Source organism: Eleutherodactylus coqui, chromosome 8 (genome assembly GCF_035609145.1).
Source record: "Eleutherodactylus coqui strain aEleCoq1 chromosome 8, aEleCoq1.hap1, whole genome shotgun sequence".
Lineage (NCBI taxonomy): Eukaryota > Metazoa > Chordata > Amphibia > Anura > Eleutherodactylidae > Eleutherodactylus > Eleutherodactylus coqui.
The window spans coordinates 10,413,575-10,438,959 of NC_089844.1; the positions used below are offsets into that span (position 1 = coordinate 10,413,575).

General features: G+C 45.9%; 1 protein-coding gene across 1 annotated transcript in view; it reads right to left on the minus strand.

Moving 5' to 3' along the window:
• Positions 1–25,385, minus strand: part of LRP1B (LDL receptor related protein 1B) — a 1,872,788-nt gene that overhangs the window by 274,485 nt on the left and 1,572,918 nt on the right. The window contains exons 57-61 of the mRNA XM_066577770.1: positions 22,346–22,529; positions 19,184–19,269; positions 15,565–15,687; positions 13,182–13,363; positions 10,195–10,394 (exon numbers count right to left, since the gene is read on the minus strand). Coding sequence (XP_066433867.1) covers positions 10,195–10,394; positions 13,182–13,363; positions 15,565–15,687; positions 19,184–19,269; positions 22,346–22,529 — 775 coding nt within the window. The remainder of the gene's footprint in view (positions 1–10,194; positions 10,395–13,181; positions 13,364–15,564; positions 15,688–19,183; positions 19,270–22,345; positions 22,530–25,385) is intronic.

A 25,385-nucleotide genomic window follows, 5' to 3' on the forward strand; every position in this document is an offset into this window, starting at 1 on the left:
GGTCCGTGCAATGTAAGCGCCGATGGGTCCGTGTAATGTAAGCGCCGATGGGTCCGTGTAATGTAAGCGCCGATGGGTCCGTGTAATGTAAGCGCCGATGGGTCCGTGTAATGGGAGCGTCGATGGGTCCGTGTAATGTGAGCGTCGATGGGTCCGTGTAATGTGAGCGTCGATGGGTCCGTGCAATGTGAGCGTCGATGGGTCCGTGTAATGTAGGTGCCGAAGAGTCCGTGTAATGTAAGCGCCGATGGGTCCGTGTAATGTGAGCGTCGATGGGTCCGTGTAATGTGAACACCGATGGGTCCGTGTAATGTAAGCGCCGATGGGTCTGTGTAATGTAAGCGCCGATGGGTCCGTGTAATGTAAGCGCCGATGGGTCCGTGCAATGTAAGCGCCGATGGGTCCGTGTAATGTGAGCGTCGATGGGTCGGTGTAATGTGAACACCGATGGGTCCGTGTAATGTAAGCGCCGATGAGTCCGTGTAATGTAAGCGCCGATGGGTCCGTGTAATATAAGCGCCGATGGGTCTGTGTAATGTAAGCGCTGATGGGTCCGTGTAATGTAAGCGCCGATGGGTCCGTGTAATGTAAGCGCCGATGGGTCCGTGTAATGTAAGCGCCGATGGGTCCATGTAATGTAAGTGCCGAAGAGTTCGTGTAATGTAAGTGCCGAAGAGTTCGTGTAATGTCAGCGCCGATGGGTCCGTGTAATGTAAGCGCCGATGGGTCCGTGTAATATAAGTGCCAATGAGTCCGTGTAATGTAAGCGCCGATGGGTCCGTGTAATGTAAGCGCCGATGGGTCCGTGTAATGTAAGCGCCGATGGGTCCGTGCAATGTAAGCGCCGATGGGTCCGTGTAATGTAAGCGCCGATGGGTCCGTGTAATGTAAGCGCCGATGGGTCCGTGTAATGTAAGCGCCGATGGGTCCGTGTAATGGGAGCGTCGATGGGTCCGTGTAATGTGAGCGTCGATGGGTCCGTGTAATGTGAGCGTCGATGGGTCCGTGCAATGTGAGCGTCGATGGGTCCGTGTAATGTAGGTGCCGAAGAGTCCGTGTAATGTAAGCGCCGATGGGTCCGTGTAATGTGAGCGTCGATGGGTCCGTGTAATGTGAACACCGATGGGTCCGTGTAATGTAAGCGCCGATGGGTCTGTGTAATGTAAGCGCCGATGGGTCCGTGTAATGTAAGCGCCGATGGGTCCGTGCAATGTAAGCGCCGATGGGTCCGTGTAATGTGAGCGTCGATGGGTCGGTGTAATGTGAACACCGATGGGTCCGTGTAATGTAAGCGCCGATGAGTCCGTGTAATGTAAGTGCCGATGGGTCCGTGTAATATAAGCGCCGATGGGTCTGTGTAATGTAAGCGCTGATGGGTCCGTGTAATGTAAGCGCCGATGGGTCCGTGTAATGTAAGCGCCGATGGGTCCGTGTAATGTAAGCGCCGATGGGTCCATGTAATGTAAGTGCCGAAGAGTTCGTGTAATGTCAGCGCCGATGGGTCCGTGTAATGTAAGCGCCGATGGGTCCGTGTAATATAAGTGCCAATGAGTCCGTGTAATGTAAGCGCCGATGGGTCCGTGTAATGTAAGCGCCGATGGGTCCGTGTAATGTAAGCGCCGATGGGTCCGTGTAATGTGAGCGTCGATGGGTCGGTGTAATGTGAACACCGATGGGTCGGTGTAATGTAAGCGCCGATGAGTCCGTGTAATGTAAGCGCCGATGGGTCCGTGTAATGTAAGCGCCGATGGGTCTGTGTAATGTAAGTGCCGATGGGTCCGTGTAATGTAAGCGCTCATGGGTCCGTGTAATGTAAGCGCCGATGGGTCCGTGTAATGTAAGCGCCGATGGGTCCATGTAATGTAAGTGCCGATGAGTTCGTGTAATGTCAGCGCCGATGGGTCCGTGTAATGTGAACGTCGATGGGTCCGTGTAATGTGAACACCGATGGGTCCGTGTGATGTAAGCGCCGATGGGTCCATGTAATGTAAGTGCCGATGAGTCCGTGTAATGTAAGCGCCGATTGGTCCGTGTAATGTAAGTGCCGATGAGTCCGTGTAATGTAAGCGCCGATGGGTCCGTGTAATGTAAGCGCCGATGGGTCCGTGTAATGTAAATGCTGATGAGTTCATGTAATGTCAGCTTTGATGGGTCCGTGTAATGTAAGTGCCGATGAGTTCATGTAATGTCAGCGCCGATGGGTCCGTGTGATGTAAGCGCCGATGGGTCCGTGTAATGTAAGTGCCGATAAGTCCGTGTAATGTAAGCGCCGATTGGTCCATGTAATGTAAGTGCCGATGAGTCCGTGTAATGTAAGCGCCGATGGGTCCGTGTAATGTAAGCGCCGATGGGTCCGTGTAATGTGAGCGTCGATGGGTCCGTGTAATGTGAACACCGATGGGTTCATGTAATGTGAGCCCCGATGGGTTCATGTAATGTGAGCCCCGATGGGTCCGTGTAATGTGAGCCCCGATGGGTCCGTGTAATGTAAGTGCCGATGTGTCTGTGGACAGCTGTTTGCAATCATTTTCGATGTGCAAACCAGTGACTGGTGTACGTTTGCAATTAGTAAGGGGTAATTTATGTATATGGAGGTGCATTTTGGGATGCTCTGCTATGCTTCAAAAATCCTCTTACACATTGAAACCTTGCACTTTGTTTCTACGTCTTCCATGGAACAATAAGGATATCACAAGGAGATGCCGACTGCCTGGTAACGTCTCTTGGAACAGGGATGCATCAACCTGGTGATGATGGTCTGCTGCAATCTGCTGATGCATTAAAAGGATTGCAGTGTTGATCCAATTGTGTTTTTTTGCACTTCTGCGCGGCATAGTCAGTTGCAGCCTCTCAACAACGGGATACTTTGGCAACAAAGCTAATCTGGCAAAGCGAGAGCCTGTTTTCTTTCCTAATTTGCTGCGTCATACACCCAGTTACACTTTCTTCGCAGATCAACTGCCTTTTATGATCTAGCACTACCCTGGGAATTGTGTCACATGCTGTGTCCCCGCACCAGGACACATGACCAACTCCATCCACCACAAGATTTTAACAATAATACAAGTACAGGGTGAGGCAAAAGTCTGGACACACATGTTCAATTCGTGTAAAAATGAGAAAATTTACTTCCAATGTGTGATAGCATTAATTGGGGTGGGGGGGGGGGCATTTTGAATGCACTCCACCATATTGAATTCGGCTCAGGATTTTTAAATGGGAAGGCAGTCATGGGATATATAAATCTTGACTAGGATTTACTAGGAAACGCATCAAAAGTGTCAGTTTTGCTTTCATTACTTCTTTAGGAATTAAGTGAGGGCAAGGTTTCACAAAGTGTTTGACATGGCATATCCAATGTGTCCACCATTCTGCCAGATGCACGGGGGTAAACATTTAATCCAGTCTCCGTGAACACGCTGAAGAACTGCAGGTGATATTTCTTCACAGCTCTGTAGGATTTAAATGGCCGCAGAGATAAAAGCTCTAAGGCGTTAAGTCCAGTGACCTTGGCGGCCAATCTACCAGACCTCTACACCCAATCCACTGCCAGGGAATTGCACATCCAGCCCTCTGCATCCAGCCACACTAAAGTGCAGAGGTGCACCATCCTGCTGAGAGTGACGTGGGAACTTGCTGTCCTCATTGAGCACAGATGGGAATATGGCATCCTGTAACATCTGGAGGGGCTTCTCACCGCTAAGGGATCCATCGATAGAAAATGACCCTGTGATGTGAGCTCCCAAAACACCACACGAACCATGACGTTCTGCAAACATTGTTTTAGAAGGATCTATCCATGATGGAATATCATCAGACCAATACCAGAGATTGTGGCGATTGGCCTCCCCATTCACATTGAACAGTGCGGAAAAAGTATGTAATCTGATTCACCTGATATGTAGAATCCTGCAGCGCTGTGAAGAAATATCACCTGCAGTTCTTCATCGTGTTCACCGAGACTGGATTAAATGTTTAACCCCGTGCATCCGGCAGAATGGTGGACACATCAAAAACATCATATAAAGCACTTTGTGAATCTTTGCCCTCACCTAAATCCTAAACAAGTAAAGACAGCAAAACTTACACCAGTTCAACGGGTGTGTCCATACTTTTGCCTCACCCTGTATTATAGAGAACATAAAACAATGTTACAGTAAAACACCCCATAACACGCCAAGGAAAAGCCAGCCCACCAGCTGGTGATGCGGAATGCAACTATTGCCTGCGGGTCTTAGCATGCTGATGTTAAGCTGGCCATGCGGCGTGTCTGGCAGCACACAATAACCGGGTGGCAGGCATGGCCGGGCCATTCATGGGAATTGAAATGCTGTGATTGCCATCAGGCTCCCGATGTATTGCCTGGGCTACATGCCAATATATATATGATTTTGTTTTTGCTAAATGTATCGTGTTTTGTTTTGATAGGTGTGTGTCGGGAAAGGGACAATATGCATGCAGGTTCCCTGGTGGGATAGGGGGCACCACAGATTTTTGTCTCTGGTGGTTAGGAGTGAAGGGATATCAAAAGCCTCTATAAAGGGGCCTAATTTGGGTATTTGGCATTTACATTTATTTACAGCCACAATTTTCCAAAAATCCATTGAGCTGTAGAAGTTCTCATCCGTTCTGAGTCCACACCCCCGCCCCCCAGGTAATTTGATCTTTTCCAGCCCGTTTGCTCTGGGCAGCAGCAGTAGTAGTAGTGATGCCCACTATGACTTTGGGGAAGTTTTGGCTGACAACAGTATTTTGCTGGCGGTGTGTATTAATCTTCGCCTAATGTCATTCCTCCGACTCTCCCAGATACAGAACATTTGTTGGGTCTCCCCAGACTTCACGCAATTCAGCTACAACATCTGTTAAAATGTGCAGCAATTTGGTAAACAGGAAGTACAAAAAGCAGGGGACTTGAAAGCCGAACACTTTAGAGTCCCAGACGGCCGCGAGCGACACATCTCAGCGCCGCATCACTCAACGTACAGTGACAGCGGAATGGAAATGAAGTTCTAGGAGGTTTGTGCGGCATTACAGTCTACCTGTTACCTCCTCACAGCGGACCTCGTTACTGTCCCTAGAACATTAGGATCGCAATCAGTCAGTCGCCAGGAACTAGTAATGGTTGTTGTACCTCTGCTTCCATTTATGTATGCTGTCTGGTTCCTATGGAGCGGAATCGGCAGTCCATCCCAATCTATACACAGCGGATGCCGGCTGTCTTTGACAGCTAACACCTGCTGGCAACAAATGCAATCAGCACGGATGCTGATTGTGGCTGTTAACCCTTCAAATGCCCTAATCAGCGGTTGGGGGTCCTGAACGGACCCTCCGTGATAAGATCGCAAGGTCCTGTTAGGTTGTCATGGCAGCCCAGGACCTTGTGAACCCTCAGGGCTGCCATGTATTTCTGCCTACTAGGATGAGTCCGTGGCCCGTCCTAATAAAATGCTAGCAGAAATACCATGTATTGCAATACAAAAGTATTGCAGTATATGATATTAGTGATCAAATTCATGGGGGACTAAAAAAAAAGTAAAACATAAGTGGAAATTTTAAGTTTATTAATAAAATAAAGAATATTAAAAGTTAAGAGAAGGAGAGGATGAATCAGGAATCAATATGAAACAACTTTAGCTAATGAAGATCAACATACTTTCATGGTCGCCATTCACTGTGTATTATGCCTGCTGAGCGTTCTCTTGGGGGCGAGCCTTAGCTCCTGACTATGGGAGCGCAGCATCAGCTCTACTCCCGCCAGTCCATGACTGTTTTGAGGAGCCGCCCGCAGCGCAGCATACCTCGACTCCACATCTTACGCCAAACACATAACAGTTCAGAGAATCCGTATCTCAGTTTGTGACGTAACAAGACATTTACGGTGCTAATAGAGGCAGCAAAAAGTAACGCTCATTCACACCTTGAACCCCGGCGGCTCTGGAGCCGTGGCTCCTCAGTGCCCCCCTGTCTCTCATGCGCTGTACCAGCTGGGAAAGCTGCAGCCACTCACTGACTGTAATGGTTATATGCGGTACTCGGATCACCACTGTGGCCAGAAATGGTGGGCTGGGCGATTTGGCCAAAAACTAACATCGCATTTTTTTTTTTTAATCTCGTCTCAATTTTAATCTTGAGCTTTTTTTTTTTTTTATCAGGATTGAATGGGGCAGTTCTGATTATCACACTTATCAAGGAGTTACTGTGTACACAATCTGCCTATGTAAAAGAGTGGAGTGTGAACTTTAGTTATATGTATATGAATGATGGGGCTCCACTCCCCCATTACAGCCCCCCATGTACTATGCACACACCCATCACAGCATTCACATAGTGCCTTCCTGCCAGCCCCACCCAGCAATCCTGCACAGACCCCCCCCCCCCTCCCCACAAGATTTGTCCCAAACCGTGATATCAGGATTCCGACAAAAGTTAGAATTGTGTCTCAGTGGAAAATCAAATTAATTAACTTAATTGTCCAATTTCCCAGCTCTAGTCACAAGGTGTTACTTCTGTCCAAGGACTGGAGGAAATGGGAGGCATGTTATCTACGGAAGTTCTCCTTTGCCGTCCCTCCAATCCGCTGTTTCCAGGTCTTGTTTTCAGATGCCCAAGATGACTGACACAATCTTCAGACTACCTATTCCCCACAGTGCATTGGTAGTGTGCAACGACTAATGCTTTATACCTGCTCTGATTGGTCAGAGCTGCTCACGTGTTCGGCAGTGGCCAATCAGAGCACCATGTGTAATAAGTAGTTAGAAAATCTCTGTGGCCATATTGGACGACCAAAAACAGGTCCCGGAACTGTTAGAGAACAACTGCAGGTAATACGGTGGGGGTGTATCACCTGTCCCGGGACAGAGTTTAATCCCAAAACCAGAAGGTCACTTTAAATATATGTGTATTTTTTCACTTTTACTCACTTTTGATGAGCATTAGTGAAGCTGTTGGCCCTTACCCATGTAGAAGTACTAATGCTAACACATGCTGCTTTAGTGCGCTACTCAGTGAATGTGCAGAGCCACGACTCGGTGCGGCTATGCTAATCATGTAGCACCGCTGCTCTACACCATGAACTATGCAACTAGCACAGCTGATAGACACCTGGCGGCCTGCACTACAGATGCAGCGCACCAACCGTCTGTGTTGGGGCTTCTACATTTGTACTTGATACATTTTCACTACCTAAGCTTCAGCTAAAAATTTCTCCGCTTTGGGTTATCCTCACTAGTTAGAAAGTTCCTCTGCAATAAGTTAATTACAAAGTATCCCCCTGCTGGGATCCCCAAAAATCAGCTGTACTTTTTGGGGAAACATCGTACTAGTAGTGCTTCATCTCCCTGCAGCGCCCCCACAGGGGAGATGAAGCTTTACACAATGTATCGTCAAAACAATTGACTGGCTGTATAACGCAGGACAAGATGGGTCCTCCGGAGCGAGGGGCGCTCTTTCCAACCACTGTCTACTTTGGCCAACAGTTGAGGATCTGAACTGAAGACCCCTCTGTTAATTCAGAAGTCCTTTAAGGCCTTAAAGTATATTAAATTCTCCTATGGCAGAACAGCCACTCTTTATTGGCTACCCAGAAATATATAGTATATATATCTAAGCCTTCAAAGCCCTTCACAAGCTTATTTTACATAAAAACAGTCTATTCCACAATAGATCTCAAAGACTTCACACAAACGTATCTGGGGGGCGGGGGGGGGGGGGGGGAGGGGCACTGAAACACTTTAAAGTCGTCCTGCTGACCATATTCATCAGAAGGGCCAAAGCACGTACTAATGACCGCTCTACATTACGGTGTGAAAACTAAACTGATCAACCAAAGTGCAGTAAGTCCCATGACCAGCTTCTGGGGACCAGTGACATCACGTAGTCAGAGCTGCGGCACACCGATACATTGTTTTGTGCGGAGAGATTTGTTATAGCTTGCATTTGATTAATTTCAATCCCTGCTCTTTTTGGGTGGGTTTAGGAGTCCCGTGGGTGGTCCTATTAGTGATTGGCTGCTACCCCCTATATGCACAGTTATACAGGATGGGCGGTCACTACATGAAAGGTTCTCTTTAACCCCTTAATGACGCTGCCCCCTTTTTTCCCCACAATGCACTGCTTTGATAGATCAGACTTTTACGGACGCTGCGATACCAAATATGTATTTTTCGTTCATGATTTAGATTTTTTTTATTATGTATATGGCAAAAGGGGGCTGATTTAAACTTTTATTACTTTTTTTTTTTTTTTTTTTCACTTTACTTTTAAGCCCCCCTGGGGGACTACAACATGCGATGCTTTGATCGCTCCTGCAGTATGACGTAATGCTATAGCATTACGTCATATTGCGATTTGACAGGCAGTCTATCAAGCCACCCCAAGAGGATGGCTTAATAGGCAGTATACAAAGGCAGCCCTGGGCCCCGGCTACCATGACACCTGCACGGCTCCTCCGATCTCACCGCGGGGAGGACGTACGGGATGTTCGGGGGATTTAAATGCAGCTGTCAGAATTGACAGTGACATTAAAAGGGTTAATAGCCGCGATCAGCCGCATGGCCGATTGCAGCTATTGCTCGCAGGTGTCAGCTGTAGTAAACAGCTAACGCCCACGCTGTCTACAGAGAGGTCGCCCCGTGACCTCTCTTAATACATAACCCGACGCTCCAGGATGTAAATGTACGTCCTGCAGCAGGAAGGGGTTAAAGGTAATTTGTTATCAGATAATAACCTAATGTATAAATCATATTAAACATATTTTTAAAGAATTGGATTTGGTGACTTTTTTCTAGTTTTCAATGTAAGATCTATATTTTGAAAAATTCTTAAAATCCTGCAGTTCCCACACCAACCACCAACCCTAATAATAGACTCGCTATTCAGAGAATACATCTCAGCTATTGGCTCATTACCATCGCAGGCAGGATTACACTCAGAGGAGACACCTATGTATAGATAACACAGGACCCACCATTCACAATATTCACAGCTCACCTCCTCCCCTGCCTGTACAGACAGGATTACACTGAGAGGAGACACCTATATATAGATAACACAGGATCCACCTTTCACAAAGTCACAGCTCACCTCCTCACCTCCCTGCACAGAAAGTATTACACTGAGAGGAGACACCTATATATAGATAACACAGGACCCACCATTCACAGTAGTCACAGCTCACCTCCTCCCCTGTCTGTACAGACAGGATTACACTGAGAGGAGACACGTATATATAGATAACACAGGACCACCATTCACAATAGGTGATGTCACAGCTCACCTCCTCCCCTCCCTGCAAACAGGATTACACTGAGAGGTGACACCTATATATAGATAACACAGTAGCCACCATTCACAATAGTCACAGCTCACCTCCTCACCTCCCTGTACAGACAGGATTACACTGAGAGGGGACACCTATAAATAAATAACACAGGAGCCACCATTCACAATAGTCACAGTTCACCTCCTCCCCTCCCTGTACAGACAGGATTACACAGAGAGGGGACACCTATATATAGGTAATGCAGGATCCACCATTCACAACAGTCAATGTCGCAGCTCACCTCCTCCCCTCTCTGCACACTGACCACTAGACCTAATAATAGTCTGACACTTCCTGTTCTGTAGAGGAAACTACTCAGCCATCATCTCATTATCATCACAGACAGGATTACACTGAAAGGTGACATCTAGATATAGATAATACAGGAGCCACCATTCACAATAGGTGATGTCACAACTCACCTCCTCCCCTCCCTGCACAGGTCACAAAGCTGACAGTACTCTCACATGTTAAATAATGGGTCCTGTTGTGTCCACTGTATTTATAGCCGATAAGGCTGCTGTAAGGCAAATCTCTAAATTCTGTTAACTGCAGCTCAGCCAAGATGGCCGCCCTTACAGTACTGGACTGGTGACAGAATAAAAAAAGTGACATAAAATAAATCAGGAAAATGTTTCATTATCTGATTTAGTAAAAAAACAAAAACCCTTAAAGCGTCATCGGGTCGGTTGTAAGGAGCGGCTTTAGATTACGCAGAAATGAAGAAAAATGATGAAATTACTAAATAAAATAATATAAAGAGGAACCGTCGTAGCACAATCGGCGCGGCGGTTTATGTTGTTCTTTTACTCCACTATTGTAATATTTGCAGGTGCGATGCGTCGGCCGCCGGTCGTGGCAGCAGCGTGACCTACCTTTGTGTCGATGGAAGCCATTCATGTCTGAGAATTCAATATGCGTCTCGTCAGCCCAGTAAATCCTCCTGTTGACATAATCTATGGTCAAGGCTGTTGGTCTGGAAATCATGGTTTCTATGACAACACTTTGATTGGATCCATCCATCCCGACTCGCCCGACGTGCGGGTATTCGCAGCAGTCTATCCAGTACAGATACCTATGCAGAGTTAATAAACAAGATGTTTACTTGGGTCTCCAATATTTATTCCACACGGGGGGGGGGGGGGGCGCGGCCGCGATATTTACAGCAGAGTCACACAGGACACAGGACAAGTCTCACTATTTAATAAAGGGTTTTTTGGCATGTCAAAGAATATTCAATCACACAAGCCAGCGGCGACTACTACAATGGAACCTACATGCAGGAAATGTATCCAGTGAAGCATTAAAGCTACATGTGCCAAACATAAAATGCTACCTGCAGCCACCACTAGAGGCACTACTGCACACAACTCACTATTAAAGGGGTTGTGCCAGGATTCACTTCTATCACCTATGCGCAGGATTAGTGATACAAGATTGGTGGGGGTCTCAGTGCCACGATCCTCACTGATCCTGAGAATGGGGGTCCCGTGTCCCCCTCTCCTCATCACTGTGGGCTCACTGCACCCATGCACAGAATGGTGCTGCCACATCAGGGGCGCCATTACCACGAGACTACTGCAATATGCAGGACCTCAAAGGCTCCAGTCCACCGCGCAGCCACTGCTGCTGTCATCAGTTTGTGACCTCTGATCTCTCTGCCCAATGTCTTTGCTCCTGCTTACAGATGCCAGGGGAAGAGGTCAGGGGCCACACTGATTATTGCAGGGGTGACCGCCGCAAACCAGAGATGCAGGCTGGTTGAGTGAAATACTTGTTAGCTGCTGGCCAGGAGTCCACTAGAGGGTGACTCTACTACTATGGGGGCCACTAACAGGGTAGCTTTAAATACTGGGGCCACTAACAGACTTATTGCTACTTCTGGGGCGACTAACAGGGTCACTATTAATGCTGGGGCCACTGACAGGGTTACTATTACTACTGAGGAGCCTAACAGAGTCACTTTTACTACTGGGGCACTAACATAGTCATTGTTACTACTGGGGTGACTAATAGGATCACTATTACTACTGGGACCACTAACAGTCAGTATTACTATTGGTGCCACTAATAGGGTCACTATTACTAATAGGGACACTTAAAAGTCATTTTTTCTCTGTCACTTCAGACAAATCTCAATGCTACAAATGTGTTGGGTATCTTGTGTTGTGATGCTTTCAATGCCTGTAAATGGGTGTGTGTATTTTTAGGGGGTGGCACCATTTCACACTACACCTCAGGCACCATAAAGGCTACTATGTCAGTGCGGCTAGCTTCGTGGCTTTGCAGTCGTAGCACTTGGCTTTTTTTCATCTTATACTCATCTGTCATTCCCCAGAATGGCTCATCTTAGAACTGGCCACCAGCGTATCAATGTGTCAATCAAGTCCAACGTCACTCAATGACAGCAGGTGGTGTGGACCACGCATTTCACACACTGACAGCGCCAAGAGTCAGAGCTAAGAAAAGCCCATCCGGGCGTAGGGAGTTGTGTATGAAGAAAAAAAGGGAATGGAGTCAGTCAGGTCATGATAGGTCATCTTTAATATGTGATAGGTGCGGGTCTCACCTCTCAGACCTGCACCCACATGAAGAAAGGAGGACTGGTGGACACGCCATTAATGTCAATGTACTCACCCATTCTTTGCTCCAGCGCTCACACTACAGTGGTCCTACCAAGCTTAGCCACATGCCAGTGCTAGAGCCATGATGCCAGAGGTATGGCACGTGACTAATGTGACATCCAGTTGCAGCAGTCACCAGGAGTAAGAAACCTCACTGCTGCCCACTCATGAATAGAGAATGGTGAGGAACTGTGGTAGAGCGAGTGCTGGATTGCCAGGGCATAGAATGGGTGTGTACCATTTTTTAACATGTGGAGCCATTTTTTTATTTTCTTTTTTGTTATTAAATAACCCCTATAAATAATATAATCAAGTTGCCTGTAGTCTCCACCAATGGAAAATTAGGATTTTAATGTATACTATTTTATTATGTATTCCAAGGTATAAACTGTATGCATGCAACTTTTAAGCTCCCCCTAGTGGTGGCTGCACATGCACATAATTCTTATCCTACTACCATAAAAGTTATTGGCTCACTCTTTTTTTACACAAGGTTAGACAAATGTTTTGTAAGTATTTTATCATTCATAATGCCCCGTGATGGATGAATGTATGGGGGATATGATGGATGAATGTATGGGAATATGATGGATGAATGTATGGGGGATATGATGGATGAATGTATGGGGAATATGATGGATGAATGTATGGGGGGGATATGATGGATGAATGTATGGGGGGATATGATGGATGAATGTATGGGGGGATATGATGGATGGATGGGAATATGAGGATGAATGTATGGAGGGATATGATAGATGAATGTATGGGGGATATGATGGATGAATGTATGGGGGATATGATGGATGAATGTATGGGAATATGATGGATGAATTTATGGGGGGGATATGATGGATGAATGTATGGGGGGATATGATGGATGAATGTATGGGGGGATATGATGGATGGATGGGAATATGAGGATGAATGTATGGAGGGATATGATAGATGAATGTATGGGGGATATGATGGATGAATGTATGGGAATATGATGGATGAATGTATGGGGGGATATAATGGATGAATGTATGAGGGATATGATAGATGGATGGATGAGGGATATGATGGATGAATGTATGGGGGATATGATGGATGGATGGATGAGGGATATGATGGATGAATGGATGGGGGATATGATGGATGGATGGGGGATATGATGGATGGATGGATGGATGAGGGATATGATGGATGAATGTATGAGGGATCACACCAACAGTTCAAAAAATATTTAGAAATACCTTGTTTGGGGATCCAATGATAAATCTCTTAAAAACTTAATCCTTTTGCTAACAAGTATGGTGGGGTACAAGCCACTGAGCTTGGACACTTCAATAACCCGCTTTTCTGTATCAAACCAATAAAGGTTCTTCCCAATCCAGTCCACAGCTAGTGTGTTGGGTATCGCTGTGTTATGCACTACCTTAAAGAGAAACACAAGAGTCCTTAGAAGGTTTGTCATTGTAGGAAGGAAAGCTGTTGGAATAAGATTCTCCACTGGACCCCAGCAATCCCAAGATCTCTTCACCCCTGAAGCCTCCATGTGAATGGAGCATACAAGACTACTGCTTCATTTACTTCTGTTGGACAGACAATGATTGCCAAGTGCATTGATTTCCCTCCATGGAAAGGAATGGAGAGGCAATCAAGTATGTGCGCAATCACTCCATTCTCATGCAGGATTTGGGACACACAGATCTTCGGATCACTGGGGCTCCCAGTGGCTGGACCACAGTGATCGAACATTTATCCCCTACTAAAGGGGTTTTCTGGCAAGAACTATTGATGATGTATCCTCAGGGTAGGTCATCAAAAGTTGATCAGCAGAGGTGTGCCGCCCTATAGTCCTGCCGATCAGTGTTGTGGCCTCTTTTCAGACCAGTGATGTCACATTAATCGGTCACCTGGCCTTGGAGCAACTCACTTCCATTCAAGTGAATCTGACTGAGCTGCAATAGCAGGCACAGCTGCTGTACAATGTAGAGCGCTGTGCCTGGTATGGACTGAAGTGACAGTGGCGCTCACACAAGCATTGCCATCACTTTAATGAGCTGATAGGCAAGCATCGCTCAGGATCCCTGCCAATCAACTATGGATAACCAATCCTGAGCATAGGTAGCCAACAGTTTAGTGCCAGAAAACTGCTTTAAAGGCTAGGTTCACCACAACAGGCTTGTTGTTCTTCCAATGCAACTAAAGTGAAGCAACCGTTTTGTTTCCGCAGCTCTCATGCAGACTTATGCCTTCACGGTTAGCCAATAAAAACAATACTATAGGTAGAGTGATCCCGCCATCATGTGTTACTCCACTCCATTTGCCACCTCTTTTTTCCAAACTACAGACAGTGGAAGAGGATGTAGAGGAAGATAAGTATTATATGACTGCAGGGTCAGATCACAGGCTTACACAGACATTGTATACACTGACAACAGGGAAGTAGTCACGACTCGGGACTGCCAGCTTCTCCACTCCAATTATACAATATAATTAATGCAACGGAGGACAATGTGCGGCTACAAACTGACCTAGATAAGCCGGGGGATCGGGGCAGAAAAATGGCAAATGAAGTTCAATGTTGATAAATGTAAGGTTCTGCACATGGGCAGAAAGAATGGATCTTACCAATATTCAGTTAATGGGGTACTGCTAGGGAAAAGTGAAATGGAAAAAAGACCTGGGGGTACTAGTGGATTGTAGACTAAACTGGAGTAACCAATGCCAGTCAGCTGCTGCAAAGGCAAATAAAGTTTTGGGGTGCATTAAAAGAGGTATAGGGGCGAAGGACGAGAACATTATCCTTCCATTATATAAGGCACTAGTCAGACCTCACATGGAATACTGCGTACAGTTCTGGTCACGGGTGCTCAGGAAAGATGTTACGGTGTTGGAGGGGGTTCAGAGAAGGGCAACTAAACTAATAAACAGAATGAGAGGACTGGAGTACCCAGAGAGGCACCAAAATTGGGACTATTTACTCTAGAAAAAAGAAGGTTAAGAGGCGACCAAATAACTATGTATAAGTACATGAGGGGACGATACAAGGATCTCTCCCAAGATCTGTTTATACCCAGGATAGTGACGGTATTAAGAGGACATCCGCTACGTCTAGAGGAAAGCAGGTTTCATCAGCAACATAGAAAGGGATTCTTTACTGTTAGAGCAGTGAGACTGTGGAACTCTCTGCCTGAGGATGTGGTGATGGCAAAATCCTTAGAGGAGTTTAAAAGGGGACTTGATGTCTTTCTGGAGAGGAAGGATATTATAGGCTATAAATCTTAGGTTAATTGTTAATCCGGGTATACAGGCAGTTAGGAACTATTAGGGGTTGATCCAGGGAACAGTCTGATTGCCATTAGGGAGTCGGGAAGGAATTGTTTTTCCAAAAAGGGCTAATTGGCTCCTGCTTCTTGGGGTTTTTTGCCTTCCTCTGGATCAACAAAACAGGAGGCTAGACAGGCTGGACTAGATGGACATTGTCTTCATTCAGCCTTACGAACTATGTTACTATGTTACTCAAGATGGTGGCGATGCTCTTAGGAACACACTTTACAAGGAGTTATATTGCAATGTGTATAACACCTTACAGGTTGCATGCACTAAATATTAAGGTGGTGTTTGCTATACCTTTACGTCACTGCCATTCACAAACATCCGATTAACACGACTTCCGTTTGATCTGCTGGAATCAATCCAATAGACAACCTCTTCTCTGTAATCAAAGTCCATTGCAATTGCATTGTTTAATCCCTGACAAAGAATACAATCATTCTGATAATGTTGTTAAGCTGCCAGTAAATGGAAGGGCACAGTTATACATATAGAATATCATATGGGTCAAGGGAGTCAGTGTGATACTAAGGGGTATTCCAGGCTTTTTTAATTGATGATCTACCTCTGGATAGGTCATCAGTGGTTGATGGTTGGGGGTCCGCCGCTCGGGTGTCCAGTCAATTAGTTGATTGTCCATCCCGCACTCAGTGCAGAGGGTCAGACATCATCATTAGTGGTCAGAGGAGGAAGTAGGAGCACCAGCTTCACTGCTGGTGAAATCAAAGGGAGAGCCACGCCACTATTCCACTTCTTGCTCCTCTCATGGTCGGGATGTCATGTTCATTTCTAAACAGAAAGTTTAAGCACTGCACGGCGCTCCCACTTATTTCAATGAGAATGAAGCCGATGCTCTTATTTCCTCCTCTGACCACTGATGGCAACATCCAGCCTGCTGCACTGACAATGGGCTGGGCGATCGAATAATGGACGAGGGTCTCGAGTGGCAGACCCCCATCCATCAACTGCCGATGACCGATTCAGGAGATAGGTTTTCAGATAAAAAGACCAGAATACCCCTGTAAGCACATCTTGATTTAAGAACATCTATGTGACCCTCCAGATTTGGTACAGGATTTCGTCCTGGGACCGAAGGGGATAGTTATATTACCGCTGTTGGTCTTCTCTGCAGATGTCCCTCTGATCCACCAATTCCGTGGACTGTTTGCAGCTGGCCAACATGGCCATTGCAATCTTCTGAATAACTAATCCACACAGTTCATTGGCAGCGTTGGACTACCAATACACTATACCTGCTCTATGATTAGCCAATTATGTGATTAGTGCTGGCCAATCAGAGAGCAGTGCACAGTATGCATTAGGTAGTTACATGTGGCCATCTCAGACAGCAAAAAACAGGTTCTGAATCCAGTGGATCAGAGGGACACGGGCAGAGGAGAACACCAGCAGGTAATACACTCTCTGCACTTTTGTCTTGGGACGTAATTCTGTCCTAAAACCAGAGGATCACATAAGTGATGAAAGGTAAACCTTTGATTTAATAAGTTGATTTCATCGTAGAACACAAATACAGATGTAAAGAGCGTTTGGCACCTCAGCGTGGGTGTTATAGCTTATTTCCTTGGTTCTAACACCCTGCTAAAAAACCTCAGAAAGCTTAATTGGTGTTTTAGAGTAAAAGAATTGACATTAGGTTTCTACCACTAGGTGGAGCCTTACAGTATTGTATTACATTACATTCAACAGCACAACATGTGGTCAGGGAGGGTACTGCAAGCAAAGTGTATCAACACAAAAACTATGTGCAGGTCTCCGAAATGAAAAATAGGCTTTTAATACATTTAATAGCTGTCACATGACTATGGTTGTCAGTCAATGCCAGCCATTAAGACATTGTATCCATAATGACATGATAATGGGATGCAAACACTGGGCCAACAATGGTCATCAGTGGATGGAGAATATGCCAGATTTTAAAGTAAAGTATATTGCACAGCTAATTATTTCCCTATTTGGGGATCTCCACAGAGTTTCCAGAGAGTCAAAAATCCATGTAAAAAGAGCAGATCTCAGCAGAAGAAGACATAGAGATTTAGGTCGGAATTTAGGATCGCAAGCCTAAAAGAGACACAATTAGGAACATGGATGTAACTACCAAGTTAGCAGGCATGGCAGCTGTTGTGAGATCGACTTGGGTACGGGCAACCACCAAAGGCAAAAGAAGTCTTGGGGGTAACAGGAAATATAAACAGTAGATAATGCATGCAGAGCACTGGGGAAGGGGGTACACGAAGGAGAAGACCAGGAGGATCAATCACAACCTTTCCATTTCCTAAACTCTGTTGATGTTAGCCATTGCGGAAAGGGACCCCCCAAAAAACAACGACAAATTCAGCTCTGCTGCAGCCCTTTTGCATTCAGTCCCTGGATTTTACCTCTAAATACACTATATTGACAAAAGTATTTGACCCCCCCACCAGTCCTGTGGTGTCAGGCAAAGGGGCAATACAAATTGGATGTGTGAGCATTAGGTATAAAGGAAAGGATCATAGAGGCAGATCCCGGTAGAGAAACCATCAGAATGCCACCAAGTGTGGAGCTGACAATGGGGTCTGTTACCAGGATGTCACCAACCAATCAGTACGGACATTGCAGCAATTTTGGACCTTCCAGAGTCCACTGTTGGCCATGTTATTGGGAGATAGAAGCCATCTGGTGTGTGAGGTGCCGCCACGTTCAGGGAAACCTCGTAAACTGACAGAACGTGGATAACGCAGTCTTGTACCAGCTGTGAAGACATCACACACATCGTCTGCCCTCGTTCAGGAGGTCTCACAGGACATTGGACATACACATCCATTAGATACAAGAGCAATCTGTAGGATACTGCATGTGAAGCCCAACAACACAGTAGTGAATGCACAGAGGCACCTGCAATGGTGCTTCGAGCATCGGACTGTAAAATGAGTGGAAGCAAGTGTTGCGGACAGATGAATTACCCTTTTCAGGCAACTTTCACACCCAAGTACTGCCATCCAATCAGGAGAGCGGTTTCTACATGACTGTAACCCAACACTGAAGTTTGGAGGAGGTTCTGTTATGATGGAAGCAGGGGTTCTGCTGGGAATGGCTAGGACCATTGGTTATAGTGAAGACCACCCTCAACACCAATGGTTACAGAGACATCCCGGACAATGCGGCATCACCTCCCCTGTGGTAATACTCTGGTACAGTTCTGTGTCTCCACCAACATGACTGAGCACCATGTCATACGGCAAGCAGTACTGAGGTTTGGTTTGAAGAGCCGAATGTATGCAAACTTCATTGGCTGCCCAAAGTCTGGATCTCAATTCCATTATGCATCTTTGTGACGAATTAGAACGCTGTATCTGTTCACGGCCATACTCACTATCTGAAGCTCTCCTGGAGGAATAGAGGCAAATCTCTCCAGACATCTATAGGAATTTTGTGGAAAGCAGCCGCAGGGGTTACTGCAATCATTGTGGCTAAAGGTGGCCCAACACCGGATTGAAAAATGTGATTCAAATTTCATCACCTGCTATGTGTGTCCCAATACTTCTGCCAATGTAGTGCATGCACAATGAATCCATACATGGAGAATGCCAAACTTTTAGGGTACGTTCTCATGGGATTTGATCAAGAATCATATATTTGCAGCGGATTTTAGTAGCTCCACCTGACCTCAGACTACATGGGGCTGTCAGCACCCCCCAGCAGCCTCTAGTGAGCCGTGAGCCGCTGGTCAGGTGTTGTGGAAGAACCTAATTAGTGGTTTGGCATCCACTAAAGGCTGCTGGGGTGCACTGACAGCCCCATGTATTCCAAGGTGAGGAAAAGCACTGTAACTCCTAAAATCAGCTGTGATTAGGGGGGATTTATGTGTAGACAAACGTCCCCTTACTGTCATACATGTTCACATTGCTAAGCATCTAACCTGCTTCAGCATAGTGTAATTAGATCCGTCAGTGCTCATTCTTCTTATCTCATGGTGATCAGCGAGGAGCAGGAAAGGGTCTTCCGCTAAACTCAAGAAAAAGTTACATTTCACTTTAGCAACTGAACAAAACATGTCAAAGTCTTGACCAAGTCCGGAAAACACGTTCTCGGCATTCATAAATGGTAACGGTCTCGCAACGCGCACGTCTCTTGTGATTTTCTCGCCCCCATGTGAGGGCGGCCTAAGCTGGTCTTTAGTTGCGTCTTGTGGCATAATTCCACAATTTGTGAAAGCACCCTTTAAGTAGTTTTCTGATACTTTACTATGGATGACCTGCACTCAGCGCACATATAAGGTGCCATTAACCGTTTCCAATCCAATATGCATCCAGGTTTTCCTAGGGGGCTTACTCCTTTTCTGCCGTTATACAACAGCGCTGTATGCTGGCTAAAGCCAGTACTGCATGAGGTGACACAGAGAGGCTGGCAATATACAGTAAGAGAACCCCGACGGACGTCTTCCAACATCGTAACTGTACAGCCTTAAATCATAATGTCTTCAGACGTCAGACAGTGGATAGGAAAGGGTTAAGGGCCGGGGCAAACAATCAGATTATAGCTTTAAAAAAAAACATATTTTAAATAAAACATTTTTGTTTTAATTTTGTCACCGCCTTTCAGAAGCTACATTATCACTTTTTTAAATTTTCCAATTGACATCCTCATATGAGGTCTTGTATTCCATGGGGCGGGGCGTATTTTATAATGGCGCCCTTTACTACGCCATATAACGTATTAACAAACTTATTTTTAATTTTTAAGTGTGGCGAAACAGAAAACTCGTGTAGTCGCTCCATTATTTGTTGAATTTCGTTTTTATAATGTTTAAGGTGTCTTAAGAATTACTTGTTGACCTTATTCTACGGCTCAGGGAGACTCAGATGACACCAAACTTATAGAATTCTTATGTTTCTCTACATTTAAACAATAAAACCTTTAAAAAAACAGCTTTTTGTGGCCACATTTTGACCCTCCCAACCTCTAGACTTTTCCGTCATTGCAGCTTTGTGAGGCCGTTTCTGGAATGAGCTGTAGTTTTTATTGGCTCCATTATTAAGTACACAAGAGTTTCTAATCAGTTTTTATTGTATTGTGCTTTTTTAGAGTCAGTGTGACTAGAAATGAGCAATTCTTGCAATTGTGTAATACATTTTTACAGCATTTACTGTCCGGAATAAATAATTCAATATTTTACTAATTCAGATTTTACAGACTTGGTGATACCAATTATGTTTAGCTTTTATATCCGTTGGGGGGGGGGGGGGGGGGTTAAATGTTTTTTTCAGTCCTAATACACAATTTTCTTCTCTTTTATTGCTATTTATTATATATGATTTATCTAATTATCACATTTGTATTTTTTAATATTTAACATTTCTAATAATGTTTCATTTATTTTTGATATTTATTCTTCTAGTCCCCATAAGGGGCTTGAACTTGCAATTGTTTGATGGCTTGTAAGATATACTTAAATCTACTAAGCCCTGCCACAGGCTATGGGCTTGATTCCGTAGAAAGTCTCAGAGCCTTTAGGCTGCCTGTCCACGGGCGTTGTTGTATCCCGCAGCGGATCTCCACCGCGGGAGCCGCCGACCAGGAGCAGGAGTCTGCAGACGGATCTCCGCGGTCAGCCTATGTGACAGATAGGCTGACCGCGGAGAATTGCGGCAATTTGCAGCATGCTGTGAATTGCCGTCCGCAAGTGGAGAATCGCAATGATTGTTTGCTCGTGGACAGGGAGGCTGGACTTTCCATAGCAACGCTATGGAAAGCGTTCACGGCGTTCCCCGCGGCCGGATTATCGCCGCAGGGAACGCAATTCAAAATCGCCCGTGGACAGGCAGCTGTACCAGGCTGCTATGGCAACAATAAGTGCCACAATTATGGCATGGGGTGAAGGAGAGGGGTGGTGGGGAGGTCTGTACTGGGAACAGTATGGGCTGGACTCCTGGGCCTCTTCCATACACCCCGGTCGTGCCAGAGGCTGCACGTGTACGCCATCTTTTATGAAGGGGTTAATTTTTACAAAGAAGTTTAGATATTAAAAATGTGCAGTCTGATTGGTTTTTATGGGCTAGACAAAAACTAGACATTCTTGTTTGAAGTAGTCTTAGCAGATGTGACCTGGGCTTACTGAGTAATAGTGCCGCCATGAGAGCTCTTCCCAGGGGCCCGATCACTACATGATATTATATGAAGAGAGAGTTGTGAGGGTTAGTGTGATTCAGTAATCTGATTGGTCGCCCAGCTCTGCTACACACAATGCATTAAAAACCACAAATATGTGCCCTGCTAGTTCAACAAGTGCAAGCGTTAGGATTGTGTGGCCTGTGAGTCCTACTGGGCGTATCAGCCGCCACTACTGGAGGACGGGCCGTAGGGGGCACCAAAACTTGGAGTAGCACGGTTATTACATTAAATAGTGTGCGCGCTACATGGCTCTTAAAGACACCCTGCCACCTGCTGTTAGCGCTATAAGCTAAGTTTATGGGCTGAAAGCAGGAGTTTGGGGACGTGTTATACTTACCTCCTCCATCATCACCCCGATGTGCGCTCTGAAAGACGCCGCTCAATGCATTGAATGGTGCGCTAAGTAGTCCGCCGGTCCTAATTTTTTATAATGTGAAGACTACTTAGTTGCACCGCTGAATGCATTGAGCAGCAGCTTCAGGGCTCACACCGTGGACACAACGGAGGAGGTAAGTATAACACCTACATCTCCGGACTCAGCGGGTCACCTACTGTCAGCCCATAGGTTCATAGGACTACAATTAGGTGGTAGCGTCCTTGGAGTACATTGTGGCACTGCTACCTGCAGCCTGGCGCTGTCATTGGGGCACCACACTCTCTTGTCAGTAGGCTGTGCCCGGTGTGATGCACCACAGGGGGCGCTAGCAGAAGGTGCCGCACCAGTTAATGTAGGATCCGGCTAATGGTAGGTATATAAAACACGAGAAGCTCTTTCTTAATATTCTTTTGCTGACTTCATCTTTCAAAAGATGAAACATTGAGTAAGAGACGGCGCTCAGCCGAAAACACAATCACGTCTCATCTTTCCACACATCCCCCATCCGTCATGACATAACTGCCATTGTGATACCTGATAGCGATTTGCAGCCATTTTGGTTTTCAGGGTGTATGTCATACCCGTCGGAGCACAAGCACTTGTACGTCCCGTATGTGTTGATGCATTGCTGGCTGCAGGGGAAGCCGTCGGAGCATTCATCTACGTCCACGCACGTCTTCCCATCATTCTTCAGGCGGAATCCAGGCCAGCACTGGCACTGAGGAGACAGCGAGGGGACAGTGTGAACACAACCCGCTTATTACCATCCGGGCAGCTGCGGTATAAAGCTAGAACATGGAAGAAGAACACCATGCAGGACACAAGAGTTACAGTCCCATCGTTTAGTCTTGGGGTCTCATGTAAAGAGACATTCTCTATAAGAGTTGATTGACGCATCTTCTGCAGAGCATCACTCACAGCACGCTGCGCCTCGCGCTCCCTGCAGGGTACAATGTAAAGTCACTACAACACAAGGAGAGCCTACAAACTCCATGCAGGTGTTGTCCTTCGTCAGACTTCAACCTGGGACCACTGAGCTATCTATCCAACCATGCATGCAGGGCCGGCCTGGGACTACAGAGTAGCCGTGGCACGCAGACCCCACCAGCCCACCCCGATCGTGGGAAAACAGCAGCATAGCATACTTGCAGGAGCGACTTGTGCTTCGCTCGGTCACAGTCCTTGCCACTCATTTAACCCCTTAAAGGGGTTGTCCCGCGCCGAAACGGGTTTTTTTTTTTTCAACAGCCCCCCCGTTCGGCACGAGACAAACCCGATGCAGGGGTTAAAAATAAAAACCGCACAGTGCTTACCTGAATCCCCACGCTCCGGTGACTTCTTACTTACCTGCTGAAGATGGCCGCCGGGATCTTCTCCCTCGGTGGACCGCAGGGCTTCTGTGCGGTCCATTGCCGATTCCAGCCTCCTGATTGGCTGGAATCGGCACGTGACGGGGCGGAGCTACAAGGAGCCGCTCTCCGGCACGAGCGGCCCCATTCAGCAAAGAAGAAGACCCGGACTGCGCAAGCGCGTCTAATCTGGCGATTAGACACTGAAAATTAGACGGCACCATGGAGACGAGGACGCTAGCAACGGAACGGGTAAGTGAATAACTTCTGATAACTTCTGTATGGCTCATAATTAATGCACAATGTACATTACAAAGTGCATTAATATGGCCATACAGAAGTGTATAGACCCACTTGCTTTCGCGGGACAACCCCTTTAAGGACTCCGCCCTTTTCTGTTAAAGTTTGTCCTCCCCACTTTCAAATCATCATAACTCTTATTTTCCCATGTTGTTTCTTGAGGAACGACTTGTGATTTTCAGCGCTACTATTTGATCTGCCAGATAATGGACTGGGAAAAATCTAAAAATTTATAAGTGGAGTGAAAAAAAAAAAATATTAGAAAACAAAACTGCAAATCCGCAATTTTTGTGGGTGGGGGGGGGGGGCTTATTCTTATGGCGTACACACTGCAGCAAAGGTGACATGATAACTTTACTCTGTGGCTCCGTACAATCACGATGAGGCTAAATATATTGTGTTTTCTATTTTTTTTTTCTATATTACTTTTAAAAATACAATATCTTATTTAAAAAATATATATATATATTTTCTTCTCTCGCCAACATTTTTGTATCTCCCCATCAGTAGGGATCTGTGAGGGATTGTTTTTTGTGGGACGTCCTGCGGTTTCTATTTGTATCATTTTGGGGTTCATATGACTTTAAGATAGCTTTTTTCTTTAAGACACGGTGACAAAAAAAAAGCAAAAAGAGATTCTGGTCTTGTGTATTTTTTTTCTTGTCAATAAATAATACATTACTTTGGTGTATTGGACTTTTTTGGACACGGCAATCTATATATACCCTGTTTCCCTAAAAATAAGACATAGCATGATTTATGAGGATGCAGAATGATTTTTGAGAATGCTTGAAATATAAGCCCTGTTCCAAAATTAAGTCCTAGTTACAGGTAAAAAAAGGCAATTTAAAAAGTGTCCAGGCAGCCATACATGTAAAAAAAAGTGACATCTTTTAGAACAAAATTAATATAAGACACTGTCCTATTTTAGAGGAAACAGGGTATATATAAAGGTGAAAGCCCTCACTGACTGGCTTACTCACTGACTAATTGACTGACTGACTGACTCACCACTAATTCTCTAACTTCCCGATGTCGCACAAACATGAAATTTGGCAGGAGCATTCTTTACGCTCTAAATAGGAAAAGAAAAGGGATCACAACTTAAATATAACCCCAAGACAGCGGGCGTGCTGGGAGTTATGGTGCCATACATCAGGATGGAGATGTCAGGATGAGGTCAGATAGCAGAGGGCGGAAACACCAGTAGGTCAGTTTTAGAGAGGTTAAGTTTTAGGTAGAGAGAGGACACACTGTGTTAGAGACAGCAGACAGACAGTTGGTGGTGTTCTCGAGGATTGGCACTGTGATGTCACGGGAAGAGGTGTATAGCTGGGTGTCGTCAGTGTAGAGGAGGTTTTGGAGGCCAAATATCCTGACGGTTTGTCCAATAGAGGCTGTGTAGATGGAGAAAAGGAGGGGCCGAGGACCGAGCCCTGGGGGACCCGAACAGCAAGAGGAAGAGGAGGGGAGGGGGTCGAGGACTGAGCCCTGGAGACCCCAACATCAAGGGGAAGAGGAGAGGGCCTAGGACCGAGCCCTGGGGGACCCCAAAAGCAAGGGGAAAAGGAGGGGAGGTGGAGCCAGCAAAGGAGACGCTGAAGGAGCGGTCAGACAGGTAGGAGGAGAACCATGAGAGAGCGGTGTCCTTTAGGCCAATGGAGTGAAGCATACTGAGGAGGAGTTTGTGGTTGACAGTGTCAAATGCTGCGGAGAGATCAAGCAAGATCAGTAGGGAGTAATCACCCCTCGATTTGGCTCAATCTCATATCTATCTATCTATCTATCTATCTATCTATCTATCTATCTATCTACCTATCTCCTATCTATCTATTTATCTTTTTGTCTCTCTATCTCATATTTGTCTATCTCATATCTATCTCCTATCTATCTATCTCCTATCTTTCTCCTATCTATCTATCTCA